This window comes from Nyctereutes procyonoides, unplaced genomic scaffold (genome assembly GCF_905146905.1).
Source record: "Nyctereutes procyonoides isolate TBG_1078 unplaced genomic scaffold, NYPRO_anot_genome, whole genome shotgun sequence".
NCBI lineage: Eukaryota > Metazoa > Chordata > Mammalia > Carnivora > Canidae > Nyctereutes > Nyctereutes procyonoides.
In genome coordinates this window covers 8813215-8825422 of record NW_026575145.1, presented here as the reverse complement: position 1 = coordinate 8825422, position 12208 = coordinate 8813215, and the positions used below count along the sequence as shown (strand labels likewise).

At 37.5% G+C, this 12208-nt stretch overlaps 1 protein-coding gene across 1 annotated transcript in view; it reads right to left on the bottom strand.

The window, feature by feature from the left end:
• Positions 1-5159: 5159 nt before the first annotated feature.
• The window catches only part of FBXO33 (F-box protein 33), a 32582-nt gene continuing 25533 nt past the window's right edge, over positions 5160-12208 (bottom strand). Inside the window, 3 exon segments of the mRNA XM_055309264.1 lie at positions 5160-7205; positions 8751-9436; positions 9972-10082. Of these exon segments, the coding sequence (XP_055165239.1) occupies positions 6934-7205; positions 8751-9436; positions 9972-10082 (1069 nt within the window). The 3' untranslated portion in view covers positions 5160-6933.

The window sequence follows — 12208 nt, the reverse complement described above, 5'->3', positions numbered from 1 at the left end:
GACTCAAGCCAGGATCATGAAACAAGTCAGTCTGTAAACATGCATTTATTAGTAACTTGGATCATACTGACATTTTAAACTATAAATATTTTTAAAATACAGGAAAGGATAATAGAATATTCTTACTTACTACCTAGATAGAGCAAACTTAACATTGACTATATTTTTTTTTCTGAGAAAAAAAAAGATGTCACAGATGCATTTGCCCTCGTGTCCGTACCAGTTCTTGCCCTCATGCCCCAAAGTGAGCACTCTTGTGAAGAGGATGTGAACATTTTTGTTTTCCCAGTTAAATGTATTTATGTACAATGTGATGGTTTATTTTTCCCGCCTTTAAAACATGTACATCAATAGGATCATTACATACATCCTTTAGCTGTTGGCTTTTTCCACTCAGCATTATTTTGAGATCATCCATATTAATAAATGTAAGTCTAGTTCTTTTTGACCGCTGTATACTATCCCACTATGTGGATATGAACGCTAAATGCATTCTGTTACTAATGGAACTTAGGTTGCTGCTGATTTTTCATTGTAAATAATGTGGAAATAAGCATCTTAGTATTTATTTCTTCGTCACATAAGCACTAGTTCTCTAGAGCTGTGGTTTTCAAAGTGGGGTACATCTCCCAGAGTATGTGAAGAATTTCCAAATGGTATGCTTTGGGAAACTTCCCAGAATTTTACCTTTGGTGTGTATTCTCTTCCAGAACCATTCTTCTTAAAGGTGAACTTATGAAGAAGATGCAGATTCTCTTTCCTACCCTCACTTTTGCAATTACTTCTCCCATGTTACAAAAGGAACACATATCTTTATTGTGGTCCTAATCTTACTATGATGCATCATACTATGGTATATAAACCTCTGGAACTCCAAAGAGACTATTTGAAATATTGGTCTCAGTGCTGAGAAAGTAAATAACTAATGATTTCTTTTAACAGAATGACTTATATATATATTTTTTAAATAAAAACATTTTTTAGGTTTCTTTTTTTTTTTTAAGTGAGCTCTACATCCAACCTGGGTCTTGAACTCATGACCCTGAGATCAAGAGTCACATGCTCTATGGACTGAGCCAGCCACTCACCCCTAAAATAATTTTTGATGATACTCCCTGTGTTTTTTTGATCTTAGGAGTTCAAAGATTGAGTGCCATTGCTGTAACAAAAATCTTTGTCTTCCCATCTACTTATGGGAAAATGATGTCTCAGCCTTGTGTTTATAAGAATGAAAAATAGGTAATAGAATTGATGTTGGATCTGACTCATTTCAGGAGCAAGTAATACCCATCCATGGAATATGCAGTAACTGGGGAAAAAAAAGAAAAGACCCAGCTACATTCATTTCACTTAGAGATGCAGTTCTGGGGTGCCTGGCTGACTTAGTTGGCAGGACATACAATTCTTGATCTTTGGGTTGTGAGTTCAAGACCCACATTGGGCCTAGAGCTTACTTAAAAAAAAAAAAGGAATACATTTTATAATAAGTTTCTACTAATTTTACGTTATATTTTTATTTTTGATCAATTATCACATTAAAAACTAAATGTAGGAGAAAAATTTTAACACAGCTTTCTAAAAAAATTATATATTTTCAATTGTCTATATGTTTGTTGCAGAAAATAATCAGTGGAAGACTTACTAACAAAGATATATTTGTATAAAAAGCTCTGGAAATTTGTATAAAAAGCTCTGGGATAGTTGGAAAGATTACATAGCAGTCTGGGTCAAATCAGGGGACAGACCATACAGTACTTTAAACAGAAAATTTAATATAAAGAATTTTATGATAAAATAATTAATTATAAGATACAAGGAAACTATATGGGCTCCTAGATCTGAGGGAGGGCCCTCATGGTAGGACAAGCTGGGAGGAGGCGGTTCAGCCCCTGGGACGGCAGAGACGTTGGCAGTCCATAGGTGCAAGTGGGAAGCAGGCAAACAGCAACCAGGGTGCAGTGGGAGTCAGGGCGATGGGGATGAAAGGCCTTCAGAGCCACTGTGTGGGCTGGGCAGCGGCAACCCCATGGTTGAGCCTTAGGATCATAGGGGCCGTATGCAGGTGCTCAGGGCAGGCAGTGGGAGCCCCGGTGTGAATGCAGGCAGGAGACTTTCAAAGCATGTGGGCCATGCAGCAGCTCTAGTTTCCGTGTCAGGAGGGCTGAAGGAAGGTCAAGCCAAAGCCGCAAGGCCACAGAAGCACTGCGTCTGGGCCTGTGGTTGCGGTAGACCCCACTGCAAGTGTCTACCCTCAGGCTGCCTACGCTGGCCTGCCTGGGAACCCTTCCTATGGCCTTACTAAGAAAATGTAACAGCGTGCTGACTTTAAAGGTGTTCTGTTAACGGAGAATATATAATGAGCAGTGTGTTCAGAGCTGAGGCAGTAAATTGATAACTGATACAATATAAGGAGTTTAAGGAGGAAAATGAATGATGTAAAATTTTCAAATGGTTAAGAGCTTATTGTAGTTTTTAAATGGATGAGTGGAAGTAGGTACTGAATTACAGCACATAGATCCTGTTATATACATTTTTAAAAATGATGTTTGTAGTTCATTTTAATTGTTAATGTTTACATCCACTAAGATTATACCCAGCTCTGTATGTTTAAATTTTTTCAGACGTTAGGGTGATTCAAGTGAAAATTTATTCATATGTACTGTCCATTTTCTTTTTACAACCAGCAGCTCAGGTTAGCTCGTATATTGTGGCAGTGATGCCTTTCGGGCTGAGTTCTGGGGTGGCTAGGAGCCCTGGCTGGTTGGAGCCAGGACTAGAGTGGAGCCAGGTAGGACAGTGTGCCCTGGATACGGTGTGGCCTCGGGCACTAACTACTTGCCCGTGAGATGCAGGGGTGCAACTGTCCATCATAGGCAAGGAGTGTCTATGAGGCTGTGGGAGAAGAATGTCCCAGGTGTCCAAGGAGCAGGTAGGAAGCCTAGATGTGAAGTCCAGGATGTAGCTGGTTGACTGTGAGAGGCTTGGGGCCTAAGGGGCGGGAGGAGGGCTCCCTGCAGGCTTCCAATTGCTTTTATTTATTATTATTATTATTTTTTCCCAATTGCTTTTAGATAAATCAGGTCTTTCTGTCTGTTGGTGGCTGATCTGTGCTCTCTGTGGTGGCTAAACGAGCAGGACGGTTACGTGTGGGAGACTACAAATTAGAGCTTTGTCATTATTTTGAAATACCGTAATGAAAAAAAACTACTTGAATTTGAAATTAATTCACATTATAAGAAATCTCAACTTTACATTTACCATGTTTAGAGCTTTTTTTACTTTTTTTTTTATTTGAGAGAGAGCAAGCAAGCAAGCCAGGGGAGGAGCAGAGGGAAAGAGAAGAGGCTTCCCTACTGAGCCAACAAGCTGCACGCAGGGCCTTGGGATCATGACCTGAGCCAAAGTCAAGTCAGATGCTTAATCGACTGAGCCACCCAGGTTCCCCTAGAGCTGTTAGATTTAAGTATAATTTCAGCAGCATAAATTTTTGAATGGTCGTGAAAAAAAAAGTTTGCAAATTACCTATTTGTAGAGTGTTTCTCATTGGTGGCAATATTAAAAGTTTGGAGAGGTTTTCAGTTAAAACAAGATTTTATTTAAAAGTTCTATACAAATTTAGTATTTCCCCCAATCCTCTGCAATTTTGTCTCATCAATTATATAATAAACAAAACAATGATGTTTCCCCTGCAGTTTTTTCCGGTTTACACTAGTATGCTGTACAATATTTTCTGTATGTGTCAGGACATGAAAAAGGTTGGGAAGCACTGATACAATGTAGTTTGATGCTTGCATATTATTCACCCCTGCTTGTGTGTTACTCCCTTAGCACCACTTTATGTTACTGACTTCATAAAGATCCCATCTGATGCATGCCACAAGCCCCCAGCCAGTTAGTTTCTGAACCTGTGCATTTAGCCATAAGCACACTGTCCTTCCCAAGACCCAACCCCACTAACTCCATACGTCTTTATTCCTAGGGTGGTAGGGGAAATGGGGAAATGTTTTTAGCTATGTAAAATTCATACAGTTTACTAAGCTATGTGTTGAAGAGTTTTTATTAAATACGGTTATTCAAAGATGATCTTGTGGAGATTTCTGAGCTGTTAGGCCAACATTTAAATCTTTTAGTGAAGAACCAGTTTTAGATAACCAAGTCCAATCTCTAATGTTGCAGATGAGGAACCTGAATGTCAAGGGAGAGTTGGCTTCCGAAAGATTAGAGTCAGAGCTTAGAGTCTACTAAAACAGATGCTGAGCCTCCCCGTTTAGAGCTTTACTGTACCAACCTTCATTTATATGCTTGTCATATATGTTAATAGACTTTCTTTTTTCATACATTTTGGGTACTATTTTTGTATTTTAAGTACATAAACATGTTGATTCACTCAAAAGACTGAGATATGCTCAGGAAACAAGGAAGCAGTAGGTTTAATGACAACTGCTTGTGAACAGATTATTCCAAGATGAGGCAGTGTCTGGAATGATTAAGGAAAAATAAATGAAGGAATAGAGCCATTTTCTATCTCATAAATGACAGCTGTTTGTCTCAACAACCAAGAATAGAGATTACAAAGCCAAACTAAAGCAAAATAGGGGTTTATGAACTGTTTAATACTGGTATAGTGAAGTATTTTTATATCTAGTATAGGAATTGTAAAAAGTTCTCATAGTCTATAAATTGTGTTCTACACTGTATCAATCATGTTCTAAATACATAATGCATTTGGGGTTTGTGCTAACCAGTGTACCTTTTGCTTTTAAGCTTGTATTTTGCCAAAGTTAGTTAAAATTAAAACCCTTCAAACCTAAGACTTTAACCTAAGACTTAAAACAAGATTTGTTTGAGAGAGAGACACAGTGAGCGAGTGAACAGGGGGAGGGGAAGAGGGAGAGAGAAATGTGAGTGTGGAGCCTGACTCAGGGCTCGGTCTCATGACCCTGAGATCACAACGTGAGCTGAAACCAAGACTCGGATGCTTAACTGACTGTGCCACCCAGGCGCCCCTAACCTAAGACTTTCTGTGAAATATTCCAAACTGAAGATTTGCCGCACCAGACTACAATAGTAGCTAACATGATTACACATGATACAAGGATTTTTACAGTTTAACACTAAAAGTTTTCATGCTTTGTATACAATAAAATATATTACAATGATCACTTTTTAATGCTTTATTCATTGATTAAAAGAATATACATTTAACATAAACCATACAACATCAGTCATCAGGTCAAACATTCAGCTGGTTTCCTTACAGTTTCTGTCAGGATTTATTTTATCTGATCACATTTATAAGATAAAATCTCACCACATCTGGCATTTACACACACTGTGCCAGTGGATTCACACTACTGATGTACATATAAAATCCTCATGGTATGTGCTCACTGGAGACAAAACAGTGCACACCTGTCAAAAGGTCATTTTAATATAAGATGGTAAAACCATTTGTAAAATACATATAAACTTTTTCCATAAATAGAATCATATCTGGACATCTGTTGCATAAATTGTGTTTCCAAAGCTTACAATAGAGCAGCCAGGTCTCAGCACTGCTGGGCACCCACGTTGGCTACTTACTTTATTATTGCAGACTGTCCTTTAACATTAAATGCACAACATTCGTACCACTTAAAACTGGGGTCAGGTGGAAGTCTCACAGAGACCACGTCTGTACCGCGGTTGCCCTGAAACAGTTAAGTCGGCTTTTAAAGCCTCTCAGATATAACAAGGTTTTAAAACATACTTCATGGAATGTTCTTCATGTATCATAGCAGCTCATACCTGTGATAGAACAAGCTTTCGGTTTTTCCTTTCTTTCCTTTACATTCACTATTCACAGTGAAACAGGTGCATGGTTTTTTTTTCTTTTTTTTTGTTTTGTTTTTTCAGAGTTCTGAGGTTGCTGACTGAGCCACAGCACAGCTGTGTACCACAGGTCGAAATTCGACCTTAAATATTACAATCTAGCAGTATCTGGCTGGCCAGAGTGGGCCGGCCCCTGCCAGCATGTGGGCACTTCTTCAGTTAAGTCTATTCTTTGGCAGCTGACACGCGCGCTGACAGAGAAAAATCCAGTGACTTGTTGCTAGGAATTTCACGACTAATGTTTGTTTGCAAGCATGTGTGTTTACAACTCTGTTTTTTGATTTTCTTTTAAGGAGGTTTACCCTGGAATATAGTTTCTTCCTCCACTATTTGAAATCTGGGCTAAAAAGCTAACTTGAATGTATAATGTAATTGATAAATAAAATTATGTCAGATATAGTTTTAAAAAAGTCTAATAATTTGAATATTCATGTTTATGTAAATGCATTTTTTAAAAAAAGGATTAAGCAGTGTTCTAACCTAGTACTATACAAAATTCAGAATGGTAATTGGTGATATCAACTATTATATATGTAATGAAAGTAAAAGTCTTGGCTTTTCTGTTAACGAGAACTCATTTGGGATCATACTATCCTCCCTTCTTCCATTTCAATTAAAAATTAATGAAATGCTATCAGGATGCATGAATGCGGTGCATTGCATACAAATCCACCAGGCTATGGATATATATCTATATGTATAAAAATATTTTGGCTCCTGAGCTCTGAACTCTGACACACAAAGAATAAAAACATCAAAAGGCAGAGTAACTCAGTGAAAAATAAAGTTAGCCAGCAACCTCAGACAACCTTCGGTTGTATATCCTTAAGGTTTGATAACAAGTCCATTAACCGTGAAAGCCCTACACATTGTCACTTTGAACTTCTAAACCAATACCCGACTACGTTCTTTGATCAAGAAGTAGAATACACATATATAATTCTATAAAGCTAATACTGATTAAACACAGCACAAAGGGATTAATTCACACTACTGGAAAAAAAAACATAATAGGACCCTACTTGCATATGTAACCACAGGAATTGTACATTTAAAAAAAAGCTAAATGTCTTCGCTGAAGCTTTGCATCTCTCTGTAAAAATGACGATTTGGTTCAGTGAAGACACTGAGTGATTCGATGTCCATGACCGCGTGCCAAGGTTGACCCAGGCCCAGGGATACCTGCTCAATAAGGTTATGGACTGGATCCACATCCTGGTCGGCCAGTTCACCTTGGTCAAAATCAATGCTTTCTTCAGTGACTTCAAGTACTTTTAGATCAGAGCCACGAAGACGAGCAATGGCAATGAGGTTGTGTGCCCACACTGTGTAACCTTCAAAATAAAAAGAAGACAAGCACTGTCATTCCCTTGCTTTTTTATTTTGTCCATTTGGTAAGTTAGTCTTTTCCACAAGCTTATATTTCACTTAACACTTTGGTCCTTTTCCTTTAAAATTATACTGAGATTGGAAAAGGAAGTATGATTGTTTAGCTCAGAAAACGAAAACAAAAATGAAGTTTGATATTGTTTCTTACAGTATCACTGTGGGTGGTGAATTGGTAGGTGCTGTAATCCTTTTCTGGTATCAGTGCATTTAGTAAGACTGAAGCCATTTAAAGTAAAACTTTGTAGCTTTGGATATTGCTGTATCATAAAAACACATTTTTATTTCATATATATGTATCCATTAACAAAACATAGGAAACTTATTTTTAGTTAGTAAAAAATCCTCTCTACCACAATGTTACACAGTCCAAAGTTAAGAAGTGACACTTTAAACTGCTGATTGCCAACAGAAAATATGTGAAGTATAATTATTCTGGAAAGGAATAAAGGGGGGTACAGGGGCTTTAGCTGTATCCAACATCTTATTTCTTAAAAGAAAAAAAAAAGCTTATATTGGCTGAAATTAACCTTTAAATTACCTGACATTTCTTTATCCTGTAAAAAAAAATCTCTATTACCTTCAGTATTGATTTATTCTTTGCTACCTCTGATGACTGGCCAAATTACAATGCAAATCTTGAAAAGCAAGACACACACTTTCCTGCACTGATTCAGGCTAAAAAATTAATTTCAAAAATAAGGAAACCAGCTAATAAAGAGAGCTTAAGACACTTATATAGTCTATTTTGCATTCTGTAAATGTCTTACATATTCTAGGAATGGAAGCAAAATGTTCTTCTAACTTGTCAGAATAGTTAATATTAAGACGAAAAGGTATCAGTAAGAAAAAAAGCATACACCCAATCAATGGAAGCATTGTTTAAAAAATATTATACAAATTAATATGCTAATATCTAGGATCTAGAAGATGAGGCAGCAAGAAAAATCCTACTTTCTCTTCCTTCTGTATTGTGTGTGTGTTTTTTCTGTAAGATTTATTTATTTATTCATGAGAGACACAGACTGTGGTAGAGGGAGAAGCAGGCTCCTTGCAGGGAGCCCGATGCAGGACTTGATCCCAGATTCTGGGATCATGACCCGAGCTGAAGGCAGGTGCCCAACTGTGGAGCCACCCAGGTGTCCCTTCTGTATTGTGTTTTAAGAGATCTTGTGATTAGAGGAAGAAATACATCTACTGCAAGTACATACATATGTTTTCTTAGATAGATAAATTAATTTTAAATGCCATTCTCATGAAATGCCCTCAATGACATGGTGGAAGCCAGAAGCCAGAGCAGAACACTTAGAGTAGAAATATGACTTTCTATTTTAAGTGGTATATCTTATTAACATCAAAAAGTATAAAAACCTGCATTTCAACTTGTTATGAGGTTACTCACCACTATAAATGTTAGTGCTATCTTTTTTACTGGTTTATAATGTTTTAGATGTAAAATAAATAACAAATTGAACTGAACAAAAATCACCTACCGTGAATTGCCAGAAGAGAGAGCTTTGTGCACCTCCATGCTAGTAAAACCAATGGATCTTCATTTCGGTTGTCACTAAGATCTGGAAAACCAGATGTGTCAATCACATCATTCATTAATATAAAATGAGTGAGGAACTTATCATACTGCCTGGATATAAGATCAACAATAGCTCCTGAAACACAAGTGATGTAGCTGTCAAAATGAATCCTCTCTAGTGGTATACTGGGTTTAAGAATCTTTAACATATCTTCACTCTTGATATCAAAGGCCATTATGTAGACCCGAAGGCCGGTGCTCTTTCGTGCCAAGGCTTTCCAATGTTCATCGTTTGGCATGTTGTCCAGAGACTTGTGCATCACGGAAACATTGTGGACCAGGAGAGACAGTCGCTGCAAAGGCACATGGTTGCTATCGGTTAAGACTCTTGCCATTTCAGCTGTGAAGTCACAGAAATCCAGGGCAAGTGAGCGCAGATTCACAAATCGCTCCAGTTCGACTGTGGTGATAAGGGTGCTGTTACCAGGAATATTGTTGTCCAGCAAGCTCAGGTGCTCCATGGTGTTGGCAATAGAGTTTGAGAGAGATGACAGTGATGTTGGGGTTACTATTTCCAGCATAAACCCACAGGACAGCCATTTCAGTTGCCTACTATTACTCAGTATTTCTTCAAACAGTTGCTGAATTCTGTAAGGAAAACACATGCCACAATGATCCCATTAACATTTAGCACTAATCTTTTAACACTGACTTTTGAAACTAGGCAATGAAATGGCATACAATGCTGAGATCCATTTTCTCTCAGTTAATTTCAATCCAGCCCACAAGTAATATTATCATATATACCATTAAAATTCACATTAAAATATAATGAATAAACTGTATTAAACACATGGATGTATTAAACACAGAAAAATGTGTTCTTCACCCAAGGAAAGCAGCATTTGCACCACTATGGTAGAAAAAAATTGATGATATACAGTTTATATTACAGTGAAGGTAAGTAGAGAAATTACAGTTTTAAATAGCAATAATTACCCAGCAAATTCTTTGATTCGTCTTAAAGATTTATGATGTGGCATAGCATATTTCATAGTTAAAACATTTCCAATTTACAGGACATAGATTCTTTTTAGAAAAAATATTACTCTTCTGATTGTATCTTACAATTTCTCAGAAAAATTATTAATATAAGCCCCCTTCCACTAACTATAAAACTTACTGTTTAATTTTTTTGCCATCGGGATCCACCTTGTTGAGGTATGTATTTGACAAACTTCCTTGCTGTTGTAGAACACTTATGTCTCCAAAAAGGCTAAACTTCTGGAGGTTCCTACAAGAAAAGTAATTTAAAATGACTGTCTAACTAAATAATATATAAAAATATAAATATTAAAAATAGAAATGTAGAAGGGGGTATCTAGAAAAGTTTCTACCTTATAACTCACTTAGAATCCAATTAAGTACTTTCAGATTGCTTTTTACATACAATGAAAAGCAACATAATACAGGAGAAATAGCAAAAGCTTTACAGAATGAGGACTGAGGTATACAGCTTAGTTCAGGAACTCAGTATTTTAATGACCATGGAAAAATGTTCATGCATTCTCTGATTTTATTTAGCTGTCTGTGTTCTCTTGCATGTAACTGAGCTTCTTTGAGATAATTGTTCTGAATTGTCAGGCAATTTCCTTGAGGTTGGTTACTGGAGCTTTATTAGTTTCCTTTGGTGGTTCCATGTTTGCCTGATTTTTAATGATCTATGTAGCCTTGAATTGGTGTCTGCATTTGGAAGAACAAATACCTCTTCTGATTTTTATAGACAGGTTTCTGTAGGTAAAGATCTCCTCCTATTGGGTCTCTAGACTGATGAGATTGCCTCCAGGACCACAGTCAAGTTGGGCTGAAGCCAGGTCACAAGCTGCTGCTGGGCCCACACTGGGGTCTATGATTTGTAGACCCCATTACCAGACACCTGGACAGGTGTGGATCCTGTCTGGTCTCTTGGTGGATAGGACTGCCTCTGAGTCCTTGGTCAGTAGAGCTGATGCTGGGACAAAGGTCTGCTATTAGGCCCGCAGACAGTTGGCATGTTACTAGGTGTGTGGGCAGGGGTAGTTCCTGCCAGGGCTCTGGGAGGGCTCCTGTTCTGCCATGGGATGGGCCTCAGGGACGGTAGGAGTGCCCAGGATTGCAGCGGAGAGGGGCTAGAACTGAGTGTTAGGATTGTTTCAGGGTCCACAGCTGGAACCAGATTCTGCAGGCCTGTCTCCGGGTGCACTGACAGGTATGCCATCTGCTGGGTTTCTAGATGTTGCATCAACCATGGCTGAGTGAGGACGGAGTTGGTTCACAGGGCTGCTTCAGGATCCAGTTAGACCAATGTTGGCAGGTCTGCCCTGGGGCACAAATAGGTGTCTCCCAACAGGTTCCTGTGCAAATAGGAATGCTCTTGAATCACACTTGTATACAAAACTGAATTTTGTATTCCCTTGATTAAAAATCCCTAAGGGATCACACCCCTAACTGGCTACAAGAAAAAGGCAAATGGCTTGATAAAACGAGGTCCTTCAAAATATGGTTCAAAAAAGCTATACTGGGGCTACTTACTAATTTTTAAATGTAGTATCTTTCCCTCTCCTGGTCTGCCTGGTAAACCTCTATTCAGCTGTCTATATCTGAATGCCACATATTCTATTAAAGTCTTTTCTGAGGCAATGCTCTCAGCCTCTGAAGATTTAGCCATTCCATGGGACTTTGTAAAATGCTTTTATTAAACTGTAATATGCTTTACTATGATTTGTTATCTCTCTCATGAGAAAGGTAAACTGTTTCTTACAAGTACCTAGAAATACTTTTTGACACAAAATAGGTTCAATGAGTATTTGCTAAACAAATGAATATTTGGGAAGGTAAGTTCAAGAGTTACCTAAATATAGAAATAGTAATCAAGACCATAATATAAATGAGAATAATAGGAAATAGATACATAAAGGGAGGGGGCCTGGGATAGATTTTGGAAAGATAATCACATCATATGGAGAACTATTTTAAGGGTAATGTTTTTAATCAATTAAAAAAATAAGTTTTCTTCTAGATAGATCTTCTATGTAAAGGGAAATTAAAGATTAGGGGTATTGACAGCTATTCCAAATAATTATGTCCTTCATTACTTTGTTTTTCCTATCAGGAGTTCTTTTATGAAATAGAGAACTAAATCTGCCTTAAAATAAAAGGTGAGCACCACAAAGGGCTTAGAACACTTCTTCATATATTTCCATAGAATAGCAAGGCAATAATACCAGGTGAGTCAGAAAATATTTCACTGTATCTACTACCAAAATGACCCTATAAAAGTATTTAAATTTATTATTTATAAAAAGAGATACTGATAAAACATCTTTTCACAAATAAAAAGACTTTTTATTTGTGTTCCCAGGAAAGATGGGAACAAACCTG